The sequence below is a fragment of the Pelodiscus sinensis genome, chromosome 3 (assembly GCF_052426305.1).
Source record: "Pelodiscus sinensis isolate ZL-2025 chromosome 3, ASM5242630v1, whole genome shotgun sequence".
NCBI classification, from domain to species: domain Eukaryota; kingdom Metazoa; phylum Chordata; order Testudines; family Trionychidae; genus Pelodiscus; species Pelodiscus sinensis.
In genome coordinates, this window is record NC_143054.1 from 53,690,063 (window position 1) to 53,716,603 (window position 26,541).

Consider the following 26,541-nt stretch of genomic DNA (forward strand, 5'->3'; position numbering starts at 1 on the left):
TGGAATATAAAGTAATTAGAGAGCAGCTCCTAATTTTCAGGGAAAAGAAATTAAAATTCGCATTTAATTTGCCAAAGACAACGTGTATACATTCAGCATGTAATTGTGTGAGAGTTTATCTGCATGTGTCATATAGCTACTTGTCTCATTAAAGTCAATGGCAAAGTTCTTTTTTATTGTTAGAGGCATAAGATCATCTCCTCAATATTCCTTCACATTGGCTCCACAAACTTCTTCTTCTTCCTTCTTTTCTTGCAAGCCACTGCCATACTCATCCCAGACTATTCAGCAGTTTTCTTTCATTTAATGATCCTAACCTACATTGAACAGTCATTCCCAGGCACAGTCAGGCCCAGTTTTGAGCCAGACAGTCTGTTTTTCTTGGCTAAGCTCACTCTTCTCAAGAGGAAAGGAATAGAGTGAGCCTAACATGTAAACGCATGGGATTCCAGTAGGGACCAGAAAGTAGGAATGTACTACAGTTAGGGAACCCTGGGATAGCTGCCTCGAAGTTAAAAGACAATACAGAGGTGAGAGAGACATTTTGGGGTGGATGGATATGAAGAGCTGGGCTTCAAGGCAACTGTCTTTAAACAAAGTTGGTTTCAGGAGCAAGGTACTTTGAATATTTTTAATAAGAACATTTAAAAGGTTTGGTGTTGTTTGGAAAGGACTGAATGGGCACAATGGGACAATCGAGATTTTTCCAAGCCATTTTATTCATCACTAGCTGTGATGCCTGCACGTTTATTCTTCCATTTCTATACCTGATTTCATTATAAGCCTCTTCCACTACCCTGCATTTTCTACTTTGCAAGGGAACACTTCTTTTAAAGGAGTCCTTTAATATTGGTAATGGACAGATCAAAATCCTGTTTTGCTAAAGCAGCCAAGTCTGAAATGAAATAAGATAATAGCCTATTGGGCAGTTTTAAAAATGGTTGAGAATTTTCAACTTAAGTAATAAAGAACAATGTCTTCCAGGGAAACAATAACCTAATACCAAAGAGCATCCTTTGTGGCAGACATCTAGAAATCTTTTTTTGTATTTCAAGGATGGTATCAATGCTTATATTCAAATCCCACCCAACCAACGGAGTTAGAGGTTTGAATATTTGCTTATGACTTCCACGTAGCCAGATCATTTAATGCTACAAGACCCCTACTAGCCCTCTGCATTTATATTTATATATATTGCAAGTTAATGGTTTAATGATATAAAGTAAAGTGAACAAGTATCAATAGCAAATCATGCTTTCAGTGCAGGTAGTTACTTTCATTTTAAACCAGAGTGGCTGAAGTGATTTCAAATTAAGCAAATTTACTTTTTTCATAAAAATACTTTCCATTTTCCAGTTACCATGCACAAAAGAACTGGCATTTCAGTGGGCTGCAAAGGACTCTTTGATAGGTAAGAGATGTTCACTTCTTCAATAATATGGGTGGGATTGTCTCTCTCAGGTCCTAAAGCAGAGGAAGCCCACTCTGTAGCCATTGCCGTAGTCTTCACAAAAGTAGAAAGGCCTAGCCACCCTTGGCACAGTTGTTCTAATCTGCAGAGGCTATGTTGTGGGTCCAGAAACTACAATAGGCAAGGCTGGGGCCTAGGTATAAAGGGGAAAACATTGTCCCTCACAGATGTAGAGTCCACAAAAACACAGGAATTGGGACAGCTATGGCAGCTGGTCTATGCCTTGGCTGCAAGGCACTGCAGGGATTTGTGCCTGCTACTCTGGGGAGGGCGAAGATAGGAATCCCACCCCAATAGGGCCATAGACAAAGAACTCTGAGGGGATCATGGCAGTGATTTCTCCTGGGGGGGGAGGGGAAAGGCGGGTTCCCATGAAAGTCTGTTCTCCAGCTCTCTGTTTTAAATATCTTACCAAGCAATATCAATTGTGTGTAATGGGGATCCACAGGGCTTGCAAAGTCAGAATAGTAGTTCTAAGCCACCTCTCTTCCCCTCTTCTAAGGGCTGGGAGGTGGGGGTAAGATGGCATGTCTGGGGAAAGGGTGAATGTCTGAAGCACCACGCTACTCTGGCTATCTTTGGCTGATGGGGCTGTGGAAAGGCAGAAACAAGTCAGAGCAGCCCAGAGGATGCTCTTATGCAAGGAGTGGGACCAGCCCCTAGTCGGCCTCAGAATCAAATGGGTTTAACGGTGGCTTAAAACTGCCTTTTCTCCCACACCCACATTCTGGTCCTGCACTGAGGGCATTTGTAACACTGGCACATCTGTCTCACAACTATTTTATTTATTTTTCAAATGAGAATTTAATCTACTATCCCATGTAATGCCTATGCTATAATTACAAAATAGATAGAGTCTGATTTTATTTTATTTATTTTAGGTGGCATTTGGGATTTAGCCGGAGACGGTAGAGGTGGCAATCACATTTGGGTTCATTTTTTGCATTGGTCTGGATAGGACATTTTTCAGGATTAGGAAAGGTTTCACTGTTTCAAAAGATGATAGGATGACATCAATAATGGTAAAGCTTGCTTCCACAGCTGCCATCTGTTTTCCATCTTTTTACCCGAAAGTCTCTTTCTTTAAGGACCCTAAAAAGGCAGGACTCAGTGGAATAGCCATCCCTTCATTCTGTCTATCAATTAGGCCTAATATTATTACCAGGTATGATTTTAACTTAGTGTTTGAACCATAATAGTATGCCCTTTGTTTAAGAGTAATTTAGTCTTTCTTCTTTTCATGCCTTTTTACATTAAAATGTCACAATAACATATAGTAACTAATATTATGAGTTTTTACATACTTTTTACAGTTGAACTTACAATAAGGGTGAATTTTAGGCCTAATTATTACAACAGGTCAAATAATAATTATGTAAAAACAATAGATGGTGTTATTCAAAAAATTAAAGTTTTACAATCTTTAAATTTCATGTTAAATATATGGAATAAATATTCTTAAATCAACCTCCAATAAGATCTCAAGTAGCATTTTTTCTAACTTCGCCTATCTACAAATTTCTGTTCTTAGCAGTAGAAATATTTTTGTAGTAGTTTGTGGGTGAACTGTGAAACTGACACTTACTGATACAAAAACTAATCCTTCCAAGTATACATTGACAGGCCCACTGACAAAGGAAAAGAGGAGGGGGCAAAGGGGGCAACTGTCCTGGGGCCTGTTGATAAAGGGGCCTGTGGCTCCCAGCTACCAGGAGCAGTGGTGGTCAGAGTCTTGGGATCATTTAATCACTGCTGGAGCCTCATACTGTGTGCTCTGGACAGTGGTGATGGCTGCCTGGAGTAGGCTAGCTCCTCCCCACCCCTCCTGCCCATGATCCCACTTCTTCCAGAAGGCAGAGAGCTGCTGCATCTGCCTCTGCACTGCCTTGTCTGGGGGCCCGGTGAGGCTGTCAGCCCCACTGTACATTAATATGTAAAGTCTCCCCTTAATGAAGGCAGTAAACCCCTAGAAAGGCAGAGTTATACTAGAGAACTCCATAGGGTTGCATTGGTTTGAGGGAGGGAGCAGGATTTGGCTCTAGAAATATATCTTTAAATGGTTTTGAGCCCACTGAACCTATTTGGCAATTATTGTGTTTCTAAACGAAGAAGGGACCAAGACTGCTCTGCATCTGGTTAGATTAGTCCACAATTATTTACATGAAAATAATCTCTCTGCTTGATAGAGCCCAAATTCTGCCTTCATTTAGTCCCTGCATAGGTCAGTGGTATTGCACAGGGGGGTAAGTGAGGGGAATATTTCTCTTTTCAGGGGTCTTCATGGGAAAGCATTCAATCCAAGACAGAGTATGCTGAACTCATCCAAATTCTACTTCCTCTACTCTAGGGAGATCAAACTCACTCTGTATATGGGGACAAATTCCATTTTTAATAAATTGTACAGCTTTAAAAGCACCCTCAGTTTACAGCTGAACTCATAAGACAGTGCAGGGTTTGCATAAAGACCAAGAGTACAGTATGGCCTTTGTGTAAGAATTATATGTTATCACAATTATTTACTCTTTCCTCAATAGTTTTTGCTGTAGTGAATATCACTCAGTGGGAGAATGTGCTCAACTTTAGGACCACCACTATTTCCACTCTTTATTTCTCTTCTTTCCCCTTCTCTATCCCTTTCCTTTGTGTCATCTCTTTTCTTCCCTTTGCATTTTCTCCTTGCAATAATTCCCAATTCCTGCCTTCCTTTTGGCTTTGCTCCCACTCCTCCCTTATTCTTTCTGCTAAAATGTTCTGCAATCAAAAGTTAGTGCTGACATTTAACATGTAATCATCAGGCTTTTGATGGAAAATGAATAAAATAGGAATGATTGTTCCAGGTTCTCTGTGGGTTAAACTTGCTTCACTTTGAAGTCTCTCTTTGTAATCAGGAGGGTTAAAAATGTTTTTAAAAAAATCAAAAACCTTAGATTCTGCAGAACTGACTGTGTCAAATGTTTTGCACTAATTCATCACAGAGAATGTATCAACCAGTGGATTAGGTGTTTGAAACCCCTGCTTTAAATGCACAAGAAAAATTAAGCATTAAAATTATTTACCTTGCATGACTCTCATGCAGACCTGCTTAATGTGCTGATCTGTTGGCTCCCTACCCTGGGATTAAAAAAAATATTTATTAGTGGTTAATATGTTCTAGATATTTATAAAATGAGAATGATGCAATAAGACTCTGACTGGTGGATGATAAAAGTTCTAGTTCTTCAACCATATACCTGTCCCCAGTCCCAATGAGGTAAATAGTAGTATCAGTGTAGGACTATTTTTATGATCTTGATACACAAACATACCACAAGAATGCATGCAGTGTAAGAATATGAATAGAACACGTCAGTAGACTGAATGCCATAAGTTAGTTACTCAGATATGGGGCATTACTACATTGTAATCAATTGTCACAAGATTCTTAGACGTATAGGGCTAGAATGGGAGCTTGAGAAATCCAACCTTTACACTGAGACAGGGCCAGATAAACTTAGACCATCCCTAATAGGTCTGTCCAATATAAAAACCTCCAATGATGAGAATTCCACAATTTTCCTTAAAAGCCTGTTCCAGAAATTATCTATCCTTATAATGAGAAAGTTTTCCTAATGTCTAACCTAAATCTCTCTTCCTTCAGATTAAGCCCATTACCTCTTCTCCATGTCAATTGAGGGAGGAAAACAATTGATCACAGTGCTCTTTATAACAGCCCTTATCGTGTCTCCCACTGCACAATCCTCTTTTCTCAAAAAGAAACATGCTCTATTCGTTTTCACCTTTCTTCATGCGTCAAATTGTTTAAATCTTATCATTATTGGTGCTCTCTTTTGCAGTCTCTCCAGTTTTTCCATATCTGTCCTTAATGGGGTATCCAAAATTGGTCACAAAATTCCAGCTGATGCCTCACCAGTGCCAAGTAGCTTGGGACAATTATCTCCCATGTCTTACATATGACCCTTCTGCTAATACACTGCAGAATGATATCAGCCTTTTTCATAACTGCTTCACACTGCTATCTTGTATTCAGTTTGTGATCCACTATACTCCCCAAAGCCTTTTCAACAGCACTAGCACGTACAAAGGAATAATATAGTACAGAATATGCAGAGGTGTTTGCTGCTGATGGGTTGAGGATGTGAATAACGCATTGAAGCAAGTCCATGTGATGTTCTGAGGACCTCAGCAACTTCATCCAGGTGATTTCAAACACATCTCTGGTCTAACTACATTCCTTGTTTAATGAGCTAGCTGAGAGACAGAAAAATCCATGCAACATAAAAATAGCACTTACAGCTGGACCCTGGCTGCCAGGCAGACCCGGAGCACCTTGTTCACCCTGCAAACCGCGAGGTCCAGGTGAGCCTCGTGGCCCTTCTATGCCAGGCAGTCCACGACTTCCTTCAGGCCCACGAAGGCCAGGCTCACCAGGGTTACCAACCTACAAATGAAAGACAGTGACCTCAGATGACTGCCATTTTGTAATACAAGCCATGCTCTGTGTTTCTGCAGTAACGGATATGCTGTATGAGGTGCCCGTGCTTTCACGTTCCTAACAATAAAAGAAGACAGCCCACTCTGTCAAATTCCGTTAGCTATTGGCTGACTTGTTGCTTATCCTTTCTGTTGCAATGGATGAACCTACACAAGGAAGTATAAACTCTATGGCTGCGTCTAGACTGGCATGATTTCGCGCAAATACTTTTAACAGAAAAGTTTTTCCATTAAAAGTATTTGCACAAGAGAGCATCTATACTGGCATGTGCCTTTGCGCAAAAGATTTGCTTTTGTGCAAGAGCATCCATGCCCAGTATAAACGTTCTCTTGTGCAAGAAAGCTCCGATGGCCATTTTAGCCATCGGGCTTTATTGCGCAAGAAATTAACGTTCCTGTCTACACTGGCCCTCTTGCGCAAGTATTCTTGCGCAAGAGGGCTTATGCCTGAGCGGGAGCATCAAAGTATTTGCGCAAGAAGCACTGGTTTTGTACATTACAAAGTCAGTGTTCTTGCGCAAATTCTCGCAGCCAGTGTAGACAGGTGGCAAGTTTTTGCGCAAAAGCAGCCGTTTTTGCGCAAAAGCAGCCACTTTTGCGCAAAATCTTGCCAGTCTAGTCGCACCCTATGTGTGAAATTCTGGCCCTGTTGAAGTCAAAGGGAAATGCCCCTTGACGCCAATAAGGCTAGCATTTTACCTCTTGGCTACGTCTACACTGGCCCCTTTTCCGGAAGGGGCATGTAAATTTCAGCAGTCGTCGTAGGGAAATCCGCGGGGGATTTAAATATCCCCCGCGGCATTTAAATAAAAATGTCCGCCGCTTTTTTCCGGCTTTTAAAAAAGCCGGAAAAGAGCGTCTAGACTGGCCCCGATCCTCCGGAAAAAGTGCCCTTTTCCGGAGGCTCTTATTCTTACTTTGAATGTGGAACCAATTACTACAGAGGACATCTGCAGTGAGTTACAATGCTTCCCCCCTTTCTGCAGTTATAGGAACTGATGCAGGTGAAGGGATCCCAATGGAGGCAAGGCACTGGTGGAAACAAGTGACAATATGACAAAGTGGAGGTCTAGGAATCAGGGGGGGAAATTATGTAAGAGTTTAAACACAAGGGCTACGTCTACACTGGCCCCTTTTCCGGAAGGGGCATGTAAATTTCACTAGTCGTCGTAGGGAAATCCGCGGGGGATTTAAATATCCCCCGCGGCATTTAAATAAAAATGTCCGCCGCTTTTTTCCGGCTTTTAAAAAAGCCGGAAAAGAGCGTCTAGACTGGCCCCGATCCTCCGGAAAAAGTGCCCTTTTCCGGAGGCTCTTATTCTTACTTCGAAGTAAGAATAAGAGCCTCCGGAAAAGGGCACTTTTTCCGGAGGATCGGGGCCAGTCTAGACGCTCTTTTCCGGCTTTTTTAAAAGCCGGAAAAAAGCGGCGGACATTTTTATTTAAATGCCGCGGGGGATATTTAAATCCCCCGCGGATTTCCCTACGACGACTAGTGAAATTTACATGCCCCTTCCGGAAAAGGGGCCAGTGTAGACGTAGCCCTTGTGTTTAAACTCTTACATAATTTCCCCCCCTGATTCCTAGACCTCCACTTTGTCATATTGTCACTTGTTTCCACCAGTGCCTTGCCTCCATTGGGATCCCTTCACCTGCATCAGTTCCTATAACTGCAGAAAGGGGGGAAGCATTGTAACTCACTGCAGATGTCCTCTGTAGTAATTGGTTCCACATTCCTCCACAGGAAAGAAAATCCCACAGAGCACTCTCATGCCTTCCTAGCCCAGGGAACCCCAAAGATGCCTTTTCAGTGTCAGGGAAGTAAGAGGAGTGTACTATGGTGCTGAAACTGTCCTTCCTGTGGCAGCCAAGCTCAGATTGGTAAGTACAGGCTACCCTAGTAGGGTCCTATGAAACCTACAAGTACAGATTAAAGGTCCCCCAGACTAGTCACACAGCACAGAAAGACACGTAGTGTGCTTTTTTTTTAGAGGATAAAGTTCAGTCATCAGAAGATTTATTCTCTTTGTTACAGGGAATAAAGCATTGAAGCAAGGCCATGTGATGTTCTGAGGACCTCAGCATCTTCATCCAGGGGGTGGGAGAAGCAATCATTTCCCCTGACAATGCAGCCCCTAAACCTCCACAGTGCTATACTACAGCAATCAGAGTCCCTGCACAGGCCTAAAAAGGTTAAATCCAGTCCTAGGAGAGAACTGGGGCTGTGGAGCAAGCAGGTAAAGCAGCTAGCAGCCAGTTAGGGCCCAGCTGAGGGCTATATAAATAAGGGCTCCTAAGTGAAGCCGTCTCACATACTGTTGCTACAGCTGGCTGCTATGGAAGCTAGAGGTTTCCTGACACAGAACAAGGCTGGGGGCCTCTGTCCAGGCAAACTCCCAGGCTGAGGCCGTGCTCTCAAGGCCTGAGGCAACTAGGGCTGCAGGGAGACGGACAGGGCAGCAGAAGGTTCACGCCCCTTGACAAGGATGTGTCCATTTCAGACTACAGTTTGCCCCTGAGGCAGGGGCTTGATGATGACTGGCACTAGGGTCACTGAGACAAGTGGGCATAGGGCAGTTGGAGGTTCCCTGATGGGGAGAGCCCCAGAGGGTGGAGAGCAGTACCCTGAGGGAAGGGTGATGCAATCTGGGAGGGACATGGTTCCCAATATAGGATGGCAGAACCATTAAACACAAACAGGTAACAGTGAGACACCGGCCAGAAGAGGGCGCTCCCTGGGCTGAATTGAGCTGATTTCCTGAGTGTCCAACAGGAGGCGCCACACAGTGAGTGCTCTCTGTTACAAGACCTAATTTTTTATTAGCCTTTGCAAAAATCCTATAATAGTAAATATTTAAAAGTAGCCTAAAAACCAAAAAGGGAAGCATCTCATTTTTTATTCTGTAAATATAAATATTTAATATGCTGAAGAAAGGTAATCAAAGTGCTTTTAAGCTGAAGCCTCAGAACCATAAGGAAGAAACTTTACTGCAGTCATTTAGCTTTTCAAAGAAACAGAAATTAAGCAGTCAATGTTAATGGCCACAGCTCTTCACACGCACTGCTCAAGGATTTTGCTACCACAATCTTTGCAGTCAAAGTAAAAACTGCATTTGTTTAATGCAGAAAAAATGGTTTGCAAGTCTCCCAAGGGTCTTGCATTTCTCTATCTCAGCAGCCTGAGCTGTAGAAATGCAGTAGGTATTTGCCTGAAATTTTGTCTTCTGATCACACAGAGCTGGTGTGGTGCTTGCCAGTGAGGCAGCCAGGTGCTGCCTGCCTTGTTGCTCCCTGTGCTGAGTGCAGCCAGAAAGGAGCAGAGAGAAGATGAGATAGTGGCAACACAATGATAAGGTGAGGGACCCAATACGAGCTCCTGCATCCTCCTGTAGTGCAACAGTCCATCACATTGCTCCGCCTAATCCCACCTAAGTACTCACCAGCAGTTACCAGGAACCTCACTACTCCATGCATCAGGTCTCAGCCTGGGATCCAGCCCAAGCCTAGAGATCTATACTGCCATTTTTAGCCCTGAGACCAGATCCCCCAGGTCAACTGACCTGGGCCAGCCACAGCCATGCCACAAGTTGTTTACTGCAGTGTAGACATACTCTCTGTATCTCAGAGAACTATATATTAATCTAGATCAATGAATACTGGCAAAGTGGCTGGGATGGGACCAGAAGAGTTGCTTTATATGTCTTTTAAAATAAGTTACTGGAGACAGTTTTGACATAACCATCATGGGACATATAGCCTTATCTGGAGCGTTCTGTCGTCCTGAACTCAGGAAGTCTGACACAGATTAGTCAGCATCCATGTCAGGTATACATAGAAGATATTGGGGATGGGTTACACACAACTTTTAAAAGTATATTTGTATTCCAATTTCAGGCCAGGTTCTGTCCTAATTCATATCATGTGCAATCCCACAAGAAGAGGTGGCCCTGTAACAAGTCCACTGACTTTGCCACCATGTCCCACCTCCTTCTCTTTCCAAATGCCTAATATTCCTCTAGGGTACAGCTAAACTACAAGTTTTTGTCGGAAAAAGGAACGCAAAGTGTGCTCCACTTTTTGCGTACCTTTTTCCAATTCTTTTGTCCGAAGAGGCTTTTCCAACATTTGGCCCATCTAGACTGGGCCAAATGTCGGAAAAAAACCCTCTTTCAGAATCCCTTTTCTTCCTCATAGAACGAGGAATACAGGGGCTTCTGAAAGAGCGCGTTTGCTCTTCTGAAAAAAAAACGGAAGAGCAAACACATTGCCTAGACGCTGCAGTTTTTTTGAGATACGGAACCCCCCCCACAGTCTAGCCGTACCCCTAGTGACAAAAGCCCTGAGTGTCTTCCAGCTACCAATCCCTGTTGACCCATTGTCTGCAGACCCAACTGCAACAGCATAAGTACGTACTGTCAATCAATACAGAATTCTGCATAAACATGATAACCTGTGACAGTAAAGAAATGGGACAAGTTTTGATGGATTATTTTGTGGTGAGGTAAATACGAATATGCAGACTCCAGTCTTGCAAACCTTTACACATTTCCTAAACTGAATGTTCATGAATTAATAGGACTGCTCATAGTTAAGCAAGTGCGTTAAGGTTTGCAGGGTGTCAAATGTGGATTCTAAAATTTGCTGTGTCGTCAATCCCTTGAGCCCACACAGAGTACCAGGGAGAGCAGGCAGAGAAAAGTTTGAGAAGATTGGGGCGGGGGAGGGGGAAGAGATGTTTGTTTGCTTTGTTTACCTCATTTGTGTTCAGCCAAGGCATAATGCTTTGCCTTGAGCACACACTGCAGGGGCTGTAGATCTAGTGTAGATTCGCCAGCAAAAAAAGTCTGGAACTGGAATAAGCTATACAAGCAAAAGCACTCATTTGCCAGCATAAACTGTGTTTCCACTGGGGGTGGAAGGTGGGAGATGTTTTGCTGGTATGTCTACACTGCTGTATGGAACATACTAAAACAAAAGGAAAAACTATGTAGCACTTTAAAAACTAACAACATGGGCAATCACTTTCCAACTATTAGCAGGCCTGAGACTGTAAACTCTTCAGGTCGGGGACTGTCTTGCACTCCTGTGCTTGTGCAGCACTCAGCACAACCTAACTGGGGCCTCTGGGTGCTCCTACAATCAATCGATTGATCCATCAACAAGCAAGCCTTTTACCTATCTATAAACCTATCAAAAATAGGCAACTTCCCAACACTGAGGATGCCCACAAATGTGGCAAGTTAACCATATGTGATCTCTGTAAAACCCACAAGATGGAGCTCTTTTAAAAGCTACTGGACTTGCATAAAAGAAATCTTACAAGTATGCTTTAACATCTTTGCTACAAAATGAGCTGACCCACCCTTTACTCACTCAGAAGGCCCTGCATTGCCCCAATCTCTATATCTCCCCATATTTGACCAATTGCCAAGTTTATCTCTGCACTGCCAGACCATTCAGTAGAATGCTCAGTCTAGGCTGCAGTAGGGAAGAATGCGATTTTAGGCAGCAACCCTTTAAAAGATCCCATGTTTCATTTATTCTATAAAACTCCTATTTAGCATTGTATGGATTCTAGCAATTGCCCTGAAACCTTTTTCAGCCCCAACGTTCCGCCTTCCATTGATGATGCTGGCAGAGCTTTTCTTTGTAGCCTCTGCCCCTCAGTTTCTCATAAGAATTATAGTCACATTCCAATCCCTCAGCTACAGTAACACTCTCAACCTTAAATGTTCCAAAAATTAAGGATCAAAATGTAGCCTCCAGTTCTTTTTCCTCTTTGGTATATAAGGTGCTTCTGCTAGGCTTTCCCATCAGCCCACTCTCGTTAATTTCAAAATGAGGCTGAACACGGGATTGGTACCAGAAATAATTCTGCTTTCAAAGACATTCGAACCTTATATCCAGAATTGTCACAAAAGAAAAACTATATACTGTCTTCAGGACACCAGTCCTTTTATACAACATCACTACATTATATGCATCCATCTTCTATTCAATTTTATTAGGAAAGGGAAGGTTACCCTCTACCTGAAATAGTCACAAGACATATCCTAATTTTAAATAAAAATATCCCATTCTTATGGGATTTAATTCACAAGAGATAAATTCCTGTTCAAAAAGGAGTTAGGCTGCATCTTCAAATTATCCAGAATTTAAAAACAGAAAATGAGAATGGGGTCTCATTTGCCTACACTGCAGCTCTTGAAGAACTAAGTGTTTGTACTGTTTCTTAATCCAGAAAACAATCCATGTAATTTATTGTGCTTTGAATTTCTATAACAGTGTATTTCATCATACTTACTGATCCCTTTGGGCCCAGCAATCCCACATCACCCTAAACAAAGAAACAAGACAAATTATGTCATAATGGGATATTCATATTCAATTACAAATGCAGTGTACTCGACATGTTTCCCCTCAATATTTAAAAATGATTATTCTATTAAAAGCTAAGAAATTTGCTGAAGTACACAAAATGTCACCTATAAATCAACCAAAAGAATTTAAAGACATTTATATTAACACATTTACTAGCAAAGAAAATGGATTTCAACTTTTCCATTAGTTTTGCAATTTCAAAAAGAAATTTTTCTACCATGTTGTCAAATATGTTTATTGACATGCATCTGACGAAGTGGGTCTTTGCCCACGAAAGCTTATGTTCCAATATATCTGTTAGTCTATAAGGTGCCACAGGACTTCTCGTCACTTTTGCAGATTCAGACTAACACGGCTACCTCTCTGATACTCAAATATGTTTGTTTGTTTGTTTTTCAAAATAAACAGGCAAAGCCCCCAGACATCCCAATGCTGAGTAATAATCTATAATAATTAGAGCTGGGCAGAAAGTCATTTTTAATCAGAATTTGCTCATTTACTGAAATCAGAATGTTCTGCAGAGCTGCCTCAGACTTAACACGTCTTCACCAGAAGCCAAGCAAGTTTCAAACCCTGCCTGTTGTCCTGCCATCTAGCCAGCATGGCTTGTCGGTGATAGCCTGACTACCTGAAGGAGAGTCAAAAGCCTGGAAGCTCTGGAGACCAGGGTCAGCAAGCTCCCAGCTCTCCAGCAGCCAGGCTCTCTAGGTCTGGAGTGGGTTGCTGAGTAAGCAGCCTGAAAGTCTGTCTACACTAGAACTGGAGGTGTAATTTCCAGGTTGTGCCAGTTTTGATTTGTCTTGCTTGCTAAAAATAGCAACGTGGGTGCAGCTGAACCAGAAGAGAGAAGCTAACAACCTTGAATATGTACCTGTGGATTCAGGTCTGGACAGTGTGTCCATTCTAGCCAGCTGTGGTGAAACTGCTATTTTTAGTGATCTAATTTGATTAAAGCTAGCACAGATATGTCTACACAATCTGGAAATAACGCTTCTAGCTGCAAAGTAAATATATCCTAAGAGGCAGCGCTTACAGGACTTCCAGCATCTCCAGCTCCAGAACAGCCCACCAGGAGGAATATCCCAAAATCAGCCTCCCAGTAGAGCTGGGCAGGGAACGGTAAATTCCATTCATTATAAAATTTTGAAATTAATGGGTTCTGTTCCAAATCATAACAGAACCAAATTTTAAAATCTCAACTCCCTCTGTGGAACAGAATTTTATTATTGTGCCCCATCCAGCTCCAATAAGTATATTTATGATATGTGGATTCATTTTATCATTGCGCACAGAGATATTTCTCTGAAAGTGAATGTTCTCCCAGGTCCTGAAAGCGCATAGTGGAGTAGCAGGTTTCCAGTGGCAGGGAATGAGGATTTATTATCATTACAACAAATTTGAAGTAACTGGTTTTACAGAGACATGTCTGTACTGTCATATTTTTCCATTTAGTACCAAACATGCCACATCATCTCTTTAGAAACTGACTTACTAGTAACAGTTTCAACATTTTGCTTCACACTTGCTGAAGAGCAAATCCCCTGAAGTCTTTTAATTGCTGATGTAAGGATAATGAAACATTATACTTTAGGACATATGCTGATCACTGCAAGAGATAGGAATGAATTTTCTTTTCCAGTGTATCACATTATACAGTTGGTTAGTATATTGTTTTACAAAAAACAAGGCTTTGTCTTCCTGTGAAACATCAAGTATTGGCCATTGTCAGAAGCAGCATATTGGACCTGATTGACAAGTGTGCTGATGTTTCCATTTTTACACATATTTTTAAAGACAGAAGCAAAGCTTTTATGTTTCAGAGGAACCAAACTGAAACATTGGTGCAGCAAGTCCCAAAGGACATTGCAAAACTCTGTAGTACAATCAAATAAATCCATGCTACTTTTGCAGTGATTAAATTACATAAACTGAGATTTGGTTTCCAATGGGGGGAGGGGAAACATGCTGGAAAAATTTCTTCAGGAGTTGAAACAAAAAAAAGTTAGTATCATGCACAGAAAAAACATCTTAAAATAGGTGAAGTGAAAATAAGACCTTACCAGGTCACCCCTTTCACCTGGTTCTCCTTCTCCTCCAGCAGGACCCTGTAACAAAAAAAGACACATGCTATAAGAGTCTGAACTTCCTTAAAATGTAGCTGATTCTTCAGAGTACAGTGATCAATATCACGATTAGCATTAGGAGACTTACTTGTTCCCCTTTAGGTCCTGGCTCCCCAACCAAACCCTAAATGTAAAATAAAAACAAAATATTTTAGAAATCACTGAGGAATTTCATACTTCACTCTGGTCAGAAGTAAGAGGCAACAGCGAAACTAAGAGGCAATCATGAACAAGCATTTCTAGGGCATTTGGTACCAAAAGCAGCTTTTTCTTCCTTCATCCTTTTTCTTTTTCTTTCTTTTTCTTTTCAAAAGTATTCTGAGAGATATTTGGGTCTCAAATCCTGTTACAATATCCAGATCAGGTGCTTTTTTGGTGTACTTTATAAATCAGATTCACTTTCCATGTCTCTTATAGCAGGGGTTTTCAGCTTTTTTCTTCCTGAAGCCCCTCCAACAAGCTGTAAAAACTCCACAGCCTACCTGCCACAACAGGTATTTTTGCATATAAATGCCAGTATCCATGTTAGGAAGTAGCCAGCAAGGCAACTCCTTGGGCCCACACCACAGGGTGCCCAATAAAGCTAAGTTGCTCAGGCTTCAGTTTCAGTCCACGTGGTGAGGGTGGGGCCCCAAGCTTCAGTCCCATGTATTGGGGCTACAGATTTCTGCCTGGAAAGCTGCTTGACAGACCCCTGAAATTTGCTCACAGAAACCTAAGGGCCCCAGATCTGTGGTTGGGAACCACTATCCTTCCGGGACGGATCATGATAAGGACAAGGAGAAGGCTCATGTAGGGCTGTTTCTGAAATTTTCCAAACCCCTTTGTCCATCTTTAGCCACACTTGTTTAGAACGTGTATACTTGGGGAACAGAAAGTTCAAACATTTGGCCACTGGAAACAACATTTCATTCCAGTTCCAGTTCAAAGCAGGAGAGTAGTGACCAAATGTTATCGGGGTGCCAACAACCTCCATGGACCTCTGGGCAAGATGTGGGGAGACTGACTCCCAAAAGGGGTAGGGCCTCATGTACAAGGGGTTGGGCTGGGGGCAGCCAGTCCTCCATGCTACCTGGAGCATGCTGTTGTCCCCGCCCTTCCAACTGTCAGAGCTGCCTGAAGAATGTGGCACGGTGCTCCAGTGGCAATTTAAAGGGCCTAGAGCTCTGGCCACCACCACTGCTGCAGTAAGCTTCAGTGGGCTTTGGATCTGACCCTATATTGGTTATCTCTGTCCAATTTAAAGTGGAAAGGTGTTCATAAGACAACACCATCATCACAGAGGACTTTAAATGGCACTTCAAGACGGGCCACAAAAAAGCCAGAGGTAATCAGCCCAAAAGATGGTGAATCAGAAATATTGTAAGACATGAGAGTTATATTTCCTTCACCTGCCCAAATAAATATGAAAAAGCCATGCAGTGTAATGGTGGCAAAGAACATACAGCATAATTCCTGGGGTTTAAAGGATTATTAAAATGCATTGTCATGCGTTAAAGTGACTTTTTCTGTTTACTCTGTACATCAACTCTTAACACACAAACCATTGGGCTTTTGGTTCCCGGAAGGCTGGGTACGTTGCCAGTTCCTAGGAAATCGGGAAGGGAAGATGGGTCTCTCTCAAAATAAGAAAAGTAAAAAGGAACAATGAGCTGAAATAATTCTTAGCATAACTCCACTTACTTTAAGGGAGTCACATTGGGAATGAACTTGGCACTATGCTTAAAAAAAGGCAGAAGTAGAAATATTCTCAGAAGTTATTTAAATAATGGAAGTCATCTGTATGTACTCTCCCAAACTATGAAAGACACTTTGATCTACCAGAAAAGAGGAATTTGCAGATATCTGTCTGCCATATTAGTGCATATACCTGAAGTCAACATTCTGAAAACCACACCCAGGTATACTAAGTTTGTAGTAATCCAGAGAGGAGAGATGTTCATTGCTAGTCTTTAAAAACTTGCCAATTTACCTAGACAAGAAACTTAAACATTTGCCACAAAGCTTTTGTGAGCAAGCACAGGAGTAAGGGGGCATAAAGCACAAACCCTGCCTAGCCTCTCCACATCACAAATCTGTGTTCTTTGTGCCCTTTCCTGAACAACTGGAGGAAAAAAGAGCATCTTTTGCAAAAGAATCCGTTGCTATTCAGTGACATTCATCCTGCAGGGTAGGAAATCTCCCACAAGTGAGGAGGAATTACTATTTGAGATACATGTTGCATGTGTACAGATAGCCTCAGAAACTGCAGCAGTCACTTTGTTTCTATAGAATGTACAGAGTATATAGAAACAGAAGTAGAATAAAATTTTCAGTGACTTCTCATTTTTAAGCGTGCCTAAGTCAATGATTTTCAAAGAGGGTTAGATACTTTTGAAAAATGTATCTTTAAACCTATTTATGTACTGGGTTGGAGAGAGATTCTTGGGTGCTTTAATTAGGTATAGAACACATATAGCACCCTAACTTCTAGGCAGCTTGTACTGATCTTGGCGTGAAACAAGAAACTCTGAGAAATTAATAATCCATAACAATGAATGAGTGAGGTTAAAATCATTTTATCCTGTTGTTACTCTGGGATTCTTTATGGTACATACAAACACATTTCTTACCCTGTCACCTTTGGTGCCAGGCAGGCCTGGAGGACCTGGCAGTCCTGGTAGTCCTAGGTCCCCTTCAGGGCCCTGTGAAAACAAACCAAGGTTGCAATGTGTAACAAAGGGCCATATTCTGGGCCCCTTACATACACTGCGAACGATTTTATTTCAGGAATGGTCCAAACTCATGTCATAGGGGAATACTCAGTGTTAGTAAAGGCAGAATCTTGCCCATCAAAATAGTACTTTTGAGGATCTTTTTATAGACATATACACATAGCAGCACTTATTAGACTTTCTCCTCCAGTCCTAGTGCTAAATAGTTTAGTTCTTTTAAAAAATCCTGTGATTTATCACCCCCATGGCTTGTACATTCCTTCTTAACAGCAGGCTCTTTCAACTCAGACCTCTCCAACTGGGCTTCGAACTATTCCTGTGTAAATATTGTTTGAGTGGTAGTAAAAGAGGGCATTCATGGTCTGTCCCATTCATTAGTTCAAGGCAGTTGGGGGCAGAAAACTAGTCTTTCAGTAGTCCTACTTCTTAAAAATGTACCACACATACACACACAATTTTACAGCATGGGCTTTGGGCCAAAACAAAAAGCTTTACACTTTTTCTACCTTGCCCCCTCTTACAAACACAATACACACTCAACACCTTTTCACATGCTTTAAAAAAAGACACATTGTGATTTTGCTACAAAGTACTAAAAAGAAAGCTTATCAATCATCCTTTCCATCAAATTCCTTCAGCTCTCTGGGCAAATGAATAGGTGAATGAGGATTCCTTCCTATGCCATAAGTTCCTGGAAAATAAAAACAAGCAGATAGGAATCAAACTATGCTGCTTACCAGTTTCCCTGGTGGACCGGGAGGCCCAGCAGGTCCTGGCTCGCCTCTGCTACCCTTTTAAGAAACAGAAGGGCATTGTTACAACATTGACTATTTATTTTCTAATGAAGTGTAAATGAATGACCTTTCTTCCCCTTTCTCTTCTTGATTCAGTTACTCTTTTAACAGTGGGCTGTAATTAAGGCTCATGTATATTAATGCAAACAAATGAAAGAGTCATAAGTTCTTAAAAGTAGTTTAGAAATCACTATACATCTGTGTCATGTCATAAACTCTGTTAATTAACATTACATGCCTGGACGTTTCTTATAATTTCCAAATACAGACAAATATTGTTCATTTTACCATTTCAATGTTTACAACTATTTTATAATATTTATGGACAGTGTGAGCTCCCAAGTCATGCTAGTAAGCCATTACTCACAGAAGTGATCTTGTCTGTGAGACTATCCAGTGTATAACAACTCATCACTAGCCCCACTGCCAGAAATCACTTGGTCACTTCATTAAATCCATCCCTATCCAAGACAGAACTTTAGTGTGTGCTTAACTTTAGGCATGTGCTTTTAAATCTTATCAATCGGATTTATGTGCATACACAAGCAAGGTCATGGGGCCCAGTAGTATATCATAATCTGGCTTTTAACTACTAGTTTAACGATACATACTCCCCTACAGAGGACACATCCAGAGCCAAATGTGAAGATTTCAAGGGAGAATCCTGGTCAACAGTAGATTCAATATGGTAATATAGACCATGAATTTTATGGAAAAAAGTCCAAAACCTTCCAGATTTTGTTAGGAAAGTCATAACAAGCTACATCTTTACTTTAGGACACTTATACATATTAAGATTTCAATAATTTGTTTTTACACGTCATACTCATGTTGATGATTTAATACCAGCAAACTCTGTTTAAAATATGTTTTGGATGAATTTCAAAATTTGAAAAATTTTTGAAAGTGTATAAAAGTCACATTTTCAAAAGGAATGTAGGGCCAAATTTTCAAAGATATTTCACTGAGAGTCAAGCACCTAGGTGCTTTTGAAAATCCCACTAGATGCCTATCTTTATCTTTAGATGCCTAAGTAACCTTTAAAATCTGGCTGTTTCCATAAGACCCAGGCATCTAAATCACTTGTGTCCAGATTTTTAAAAGTATTCAGCCTTTGCAGTGCTCACTTTTGAAAGACATTTAGATTCTTGGGAGCCTAAATCAGTAAGTAACTGTCCTAAGTCTCTTAATCCCTTTGGAATGTGAAAATTGGATTTTTAAAACAGTTAGGCATTGCACTGGTGAGTGTCATAACAACCTTTAAATCCCTGCAATTCAGGGACTTTTGAAATTTCTCCTGTATACAATTTACAGAGAATACTTGCTATGAAATCATGATGCAGCAATTAATAAGAATATAACATTGTTTGTTTGCTTTAGCAATTATAATTATCAGTTATAAAAACAGGTTATTTTAAGCGGTTGTATGTGTCTAGCTAAGAGTAGATCTAATTACTCTAATATGGCATACAGAAGATAATTTCATCTATAGTTACTATTTCAGAATGAAAAGGAAATTGTAACATGAGTCGATAAAAGTGGAATGAAAGTAGACATGAAAAATGCATTTTACACTACATGTCGTAAAAGCATGGACTGGCTTCTCAGACAAGGTTTGAAAGACTGAACTGTCAAATATTCATAAAATAATGAGGTATCCTGGAGAGATCAGAGAATTTATAAAGCTTTGTTTCCAGTCATTTCCTCAGCAAAGTTCCTATGCTGTTAAAGCCATTATTTTAAAAAAGCATTGCTGCATAATTTGTGAAAGCATTTTTCATAATAATAGTCTGATCCTCACCCTCTGACCCAGAAAACCCAGTAATCTTCTGTAAATCCTACATTTAGCCACATTAATTCTGTATTACTCTTAAACCTGAGGATTATCACACATTGTTCTAGATTTCAGGTTTAAGAAAGAAAATTTAATTTTAAGTAGGATCCATTTTAAAACCATTTATATCTGTATATCCCATAAGGACCACTTCTGAATGACATGCAAATATGAGATGTGTCCTTGCAACACAATTACATTGACACAGAAAAATTATTTGGGAGCTGAATCATAAAGGTTCTGGTGCTATGGTACTAAATTTGCAACTTTCCCACAAATACTAGTATATTTTTTTGTTTCTTAGTATGGTGAAAAAGTACATTGAAGATATTATCTCGTGTTACCACTACCACCATCACTTATTGGATGGATTATTTCAAACTAAGCCACATCTTTGGACCCAGATGAGCTGTGCTTGACACTGGTCCTGGGTGGAGAGATTGGTAGACAGTAACTCAAAGCCACTTTCCACCAGCAACCACTCCACAATCCTAGGGCCAGCCGGGGATCTACATAAGCCCCCAGCATAATTTAAAGTAGCCCAAGCTGTGTTCAACATTACACTTGATAGAACAATCCCTAGGATGTGTTTCGCTGGCCAGAGATCACCAGAACACAAAAGAGGTTGGCCAGGCTCCCAGCACATTGTTTCTGTCATTGGTGGAGGGGACAGAAGTAGGTGGCATTTCACTGCTTGGGGATTCCCTGATGTCATATGATCCCCAGATGGTCTGTTACAATAGCATCCTGGCTCCTCTAGTACAAAGCAGCTGGAGGGCAGGCTGATGGTGTGGGCCAAAGACAAATTCTGATCATCAAGAAAAAATATAAGAACATCTTAAATCACATCAGTTTTATCTTATCTCTTATATAAAGCAGATGGATTTTATATTACATGTCTTGCAGCTGTGGAGGGACCATCTTGCTCTGTCTGAAATCAGTGGGAATTTTAACATTGGCTTTAATGGAGGTAGGATTGTGATCTTCATATGTAGAATGTGCTTCTGATACAGGTTGTAGGAATAAAAACTGCTTCCTTCTCTAGAGATAAAACTGAAGAGTAATAAGGCTTTGAGTGGGAAAGTCCCAACCAGACCCTCCACCCAGCACCATAATAATGCTAATGAATAATAGAACTGTCAATTAATCACAGTTAACTCACATGAGTTAAAAAAATTAAAACATGATTTAAACATTTAATCACTGTTTTAATCAAACTATTAAATAATGGAATTCCAGTTGAACTTTATTAAATATTTTTAATGTTTTTTCTGCATTTTCATATATATTGACTTCAGTTACAAGTGCTCATTATATATTAGTATTTTTATTACAAATATTTATACTGTAAAAATGTAAAAATACTATTTTCAGTTCACCTCACACAGTGCACTCTCTTTATCTTGGAAGTGCAAATTACAAATGTAGATTTTTTTTTGCATAACTGCACTCAAAAACAAAACAGAGTAAAACTTTAGAATCTACAAATCCACTCAGTCCTACTTCTTAATCAGCCAATTGCTAAGATAAACAAGTTTGTTTACTTTTTCAAGAGATAATGCTGCCAGCTTCATATTTACAATATTACCTGAAACTGAGAATAATCATTTGCATGGCACTTTTGTAGCCCTAGCATTGTAAGGTATTTACAGGCCAGATATGCTGGCTCGTAAATATCTTGTGACACCAGCTAGTACAGTGCCGTGTGAACACCTGATCTCACTTTAAGGTAACATGTAAACAATAAGCGGGCAGCATTATCTTCAAATTAAAACAAACTTGTTTATCCAAGCAACTGGCTGAAGAAGAAATCGGACTGCACTGACTTGTAGACTTGAAAGTTTCACATTGCTTTATTTTTAAATTCAGGTTTTTAGTACATAATTCTACATTTGTCAGTTCAACTTTCATGATAAAGAGATTATGTTACAGTACGTATAAAAGAGGAAATGCTATTTATTTTGGTTTTTTTACAGTGCAAATATTTGTAATAAAAATAAATATGAAAATTTGCACTGCACATTTTAAAGTCTGTGTTGTAATATGAATATATTTGAAAAAATATGAAATATCCAAAATATTTAAATAAATGGTATTGTACTATTATTTAATGGCATAATTTAATTGCAGAATTAATTTTAATCACTTAGAAGCCCTAATAGAGAGGCATCACATGGAGGAACTTCAACCAGACCTCTCCGCTGGTATGAATTTCACACCATGTGGAATTGTTATGTAAAAGGTGAATTCACCTCATTGTTGGTGAATTCGTTAAATTAAGTCACTTGTAATGCAGTACAGACGTATTGTCAGGCTAATTATTTTATTTCCATGGCTTTCTGAGCTTCTATATATTCTATAGTGATGCTCTTGTTAGTGAAAAAATGTGAGAAATACAGATGTATTGCTAACCTTGCACTTCAGTAAATTGCACTGCTAATCTACATAAAAACCAGCAGCTCTTCTCCACCTTTCAGCAAAGATGGTACAGACAAAGCTTACTGAAATCTCACATTGCTAAGTCTTTGCTACTTTTACAACATTTATTATGGGGCATTTTGTAGTTTATGAGGGAGCAATATGATAACTAAAGAAAACTACAATTGAAAAAATAAGTGAACATATATTTTGTGATGTTTTAGCTTTGCTTTTATATTTACTCGCTATTTCACGTGATGCAATCACTTGCAAACTCAGTCATCATTATGATTAGCAACTGCTTGTTGTCCTTGTAAAGTTGCATTTATTATGGCTATGTCTATATCTGAAGCTGCGGGTGTGAGTCCCAGCTCATAAAGACATACTACTAATTGTTCTCATGCTAGTGTGCTAAAAATAGCAGTGTAATTAGGGTAACATGGGCTAAGGCTGGCATGGAATAGACTTGCTGCCTAGAGTATGGACCCATTGGGTCCAGGTGGGTTTTTATTCACAGAAGCAAGCTCATAACACTGCTCCCCATGCTACTGCAGCAACACTACTACTATTTTGCCCATGAAAGCTCATGATACTATATATATATATATATTTTTGTTAGTCTCTAAGGTGCCATAGAACTACTAATTGTTTCACGGCTACTCCTCTGAGACTATTATTTGTAGTATGCTAACTCAATGAGAGCGAGTGGAGGTACTATTATGCAAGCTAAGAACCTTACCCCTCACTCTCAGGCTTTGTCTACATGGCAGGGTTTTTGCAAAAGAAGCTTTTTGCAGAAGAGATCTTCCGCAAAAACTTCTTGCACAAAAGCGCATCCACACCTCAAAAGCACACTGCAAAAGTGATGTGCTTTTGTGCAAGAGAGCGTCCACATTGCATGGACACTCTTGTACAAGAAAGTTCTGATTGCCATTCACAGAATGGCCATCAGAGCACCTGTGCTTTTTCTCAGAGGCTCTTTTTGCCCAATAAACCCCTGTTGAGCATCCACACACATATTTTTGCGCAAGAACTCTTGCACAAAAAGGAATTATGCCTCGTAGAAGGAAGTTTACCTACACCACAAAAAGCCTTCCGTTCTGTCAATTGACTGTAGATTTTCTTGCGCAAAAACGTGCTTGAGGTGTGGACGCTCCACAGGTTTTTGCGCAAAAACTGCTGGTTTTGCGCAAAAACCCTGTAGTGTAAACATAGCTTCAGTGTAGATCTAACCTTAATTTATTATATATATCATTTTTCCCATCCTAAACATCTGAGAGAGGTAAATATTAATATGAGGTCAGGGATTTAGCTATGACTCCTGCCCAACCCATAAGCTTTGCACTAAAACGTGCCCCAAAACATGTGCTGGAAGAAGCATTTACAGTACATAGTGCCCTTTATCTGATGTTCTATAAGGAACTTCTGCACATGAACGCATGAATGCATAGAATGTACGGAGGGAAGAATGCAGATGACATTCCATTAATCAACCTGCATTATTTAAAGTTACCTGGGGTTAAATATTTAAAGTTCTGATATGTGCTAATTAATACAGTAGAAATATACATTCTGATAAGGATTAATATACACTTATTGCAAGTGCCAAGTGATTGCATGGCCTGTGTGTGGCTTATGACATTACCCCTTCAAAATCAGCTCAGGCACAGAAGGGAACCTGGAAACCTCGGTTCTTTGGCTCACATCTCCTGTGCATCTTTAAAATAGGAATACTACTGTGCCTCCCAGGAGTTGTTTAAAAACAACTTCATTTTTTGGGAAGCTCTAATACTAAAGAGAAGATCGGTGCCAATACATTTGTGCATGCACAGTACATCTTGGGAAGCTGAAGATATCTGACTATATATCTTGCCACAGTGTTGATGTTAAACCAAAAAAAAAAAATGGACATACTATTTAAACTTCAGGCATGCATAGAGACCTGGTATCAATTAGTACAGAAATCCAGGATTCATTTCAGGCTTAAAAAATAGGTCTTACAGTTGTACCTATGAAAATAATTGTAGCATATCATAAAAAGTAATTTAGCTAAAAACTACTGTATATATACTAAACATGTTTTTAAAAACTGCCAATATATAAAAGCAAATATGCATACAAGTCTCAAGGGTGTTTACTGAACTTAGTATTAAAGGTTGTAAACGTTACATTAAATTCTTAAAATACCCAACCTATTTAACAAATTCAGAACTATACAGATTGTTAGCTTGCCGTAAAAGCTAGGAATGAAGCAAAAGGAACAAGTATCTGGTATAAATTCACTATGAAGAATTAAATGCTGCTAAGTCTTAATTAATGTGTGAGGAGGAAAAATAGTAGATAATTAGCTGGAGGAGCACAGTCGACCTTACTGATTAGGCGTGACACTTCGACATTTCAGAATTTTTTCTTTTGGGCCAGCAGCCACTTGCAATGACCAGTTTAAAAATGATTTAAACCGTAAATGATTTCTGTAATTATAGTATTCAGAATGATGTGTAATGTGATGCAAACATACTGTTAACTGACAAAACAATTACAATGGAAAGGAAGATATGTTTGATTTAAAAATTAGAAGTTGCAAGTTCTCTGGTATTCTTGTTACACATGAAAGCATGTCATTTTCCGGTTTTATTAAATGAAGGTTGAATATTTCATTAAACATGTAAACATTAAAACATGCTTTTTGCAGCTGCCCATATCAATTTTCTAATTAAGATTAGCTAGATGATTATATTTTCTCAAGTGTTCATTTTACTATGCAGAAAATCTTCAGTAATCAAACAGATAATATTATATGATCTCTTCCAACAAACAGATAAAAGTATTTTATCTGTTGATGGAATAGTCTAAGTAATCTAATTTTCTTCATTTTGAATCGTTAAAACCTCCGCTGGACAGCTGGTATAAATATTTAAAATATTGGATATGACAGCTCTGCTTTCTGAGCACTGACTGGATTTTAATAATACAAATTATCCTATTTATATAGCATATTACATCCTGAAGGTTTCCAGGCGGATATGTTAACAATACACAGGTTTTACTTCACCACTGAAAAGGAATCGCCACTGTGGGAAATGAAGCCATCGTTTAACAAGTGCACAGAAGCAGCTTCGGGGCTTGAAAATTCACTCACTAACAGAAATGGAAAATTTCCACTGGTAAGTGTCTCTTGCAGACTGCTTAAGTAAAAGAGGCAGACTGAAAATATTGTTAATAAAACAGAAAAAAAATCACCTGCTTAAATTAGTAACAAGAAAATCACTTCCCCTTATTCTTCTAACTCATAAGAAGGTGCAGTGGCTCTCTAGTCCTCTTACTTTCTTGGGGCCATTAAAAAAAAGATTCAGACAGCAGTGACTTCTGGATGGCTCCTACTCTTCTCTGTCAGAAGGAAAAGGGAAGAACTCCAGTACCCTCCTGACTCTTGCGACAGAGCCCTTCACAAGGAAAATGCGGGTAGGGGTTGGAAAGAGAAGGGAGTCTGGAATACAGGCTTAATATGAGTAGAGGGCCTTTGACAGTAGAAGGAACTTGGAGAGAAGAGAAAGGGAGGGAATGATTGGTAGGAGGATGGAAAGTGTAGACTTAAGGAAAAGAAAAAGGTAGAAGAGAGGAAGGAAGAAACTGCAAAGAGGCAAAGAGGAGACCAAAGAAGGAATTACAGGATGGGGAACAAAAGACAAGGAAAAAATAATTCATTGACGATCACCCATGGACTCTTTGACTGTATGTCACGAACAGAGCTCATCAAAATATTTCAATTTTTCCAAAACAGATAACATTTAAAAATATGTTTACCCCATTTTAAACAGTTTCCACTGTTTTTGACCAGGTATAGAAACAAGACAAAATACTGCAAATGTCTAATGCTGACATTTTGATTTAAAAATCAAACCTGCAAATATACTGAGAAAAACATTGTCAAATGTTCCCTCTTTTTTACTATATTCTAGTCATGCCAGCCAAACGATGGCCTCTCCAGAAGCTTGTTGTTCTACACCAACACAGCAGGGCATTGGTTCATCAGGAGTAGCTCATAGAGTTAATCATTGATATATATGAAACAATGTTTCCATACTCAGAAACAGATTTCTAAGTAATCGGTGGGCAGTTACTATCATTGTTTCATGAAGATTGAACTGAAATTTGAGGCAACTGTGTAATGAAGTGAGTTTTATTTTGTCAGTAAAATGTGGACTAAATGCAGTGCTTGGCTCAGCTCTCCAACTGTTCTCACTCTTTGGATGTCTAAGCACAAAATAGGGTTTTGCACAAGCTCATCAATATGAGGCCTGATCAATATGACATG

The 26,541-nt window shown here is 39.8% G+C and overlaps 2 protein-coding genes across 2 annotated transcripts in view; one reads left to right on the forward strand and one right to left on the reverse strand.

Moving 5' to 3' along the window:
* COL19A1 (collagen type XIX alpha 1 chain) overlaps window positions 1-2,868 on the forward strand; it is a 368,607-nt gene extending 365,739 nt beyond the window's left edge. The window contains exons 51-52 of the mRNA XM_089777103.1: window positions 1,357-1,411; window positions 2,353-2,868. Coding sequence (XP_089633229.1) covers window positions 1,357-1,411; window positions 2,353-2,383 — 86 coding nt within the window. The 3' untranslated portion in view covers window positions 2,384-2,868. The remainder of the gene's footprint in view (window positions 1-1,356; window positions 1,412-2,352) is intronic.
* COL9A1 (collagen type IX alpha 1 chain) overlaps window positions 1-26,541 on the reverse strand; it is a 110,196-nt gene that overhangs the window by 11,755 nt on the left and 71,900 nt on the right. The window contains exons 28-34 of the mRNA XM_006127230.5: window positions 17,918-17,971; window positions 17,079-17,150; window positions 14,555-14,590; window positions 14,404-14,448; window positions 12,267-12,299; window positions 5,763-5,909; window positions 4,528-4,582 (exon numbers count right to left, since the gene is read on the reverse strand). Of these exons, the coding sequence (XP_006127292.1) occupies window positions 4,528-4,582; window positions 5,763-5,909; window positions 12,267-12,299; window positions 14,404-14,448; window positions 14,555-14,590; window positions 17,079-17,150; window positions 17,918-17,971 (442 nt within the window). The remainder of the gene's footprint in view (window positions 1-4,527; window positions 4,583-5,762; window positions 5,910-12,266; window positions 12,300-14,403; window positions 14,449-14,554; window positions 14,591-17,078; window positions 17,151-17,917; window positions 17,972-26,541) is intronic.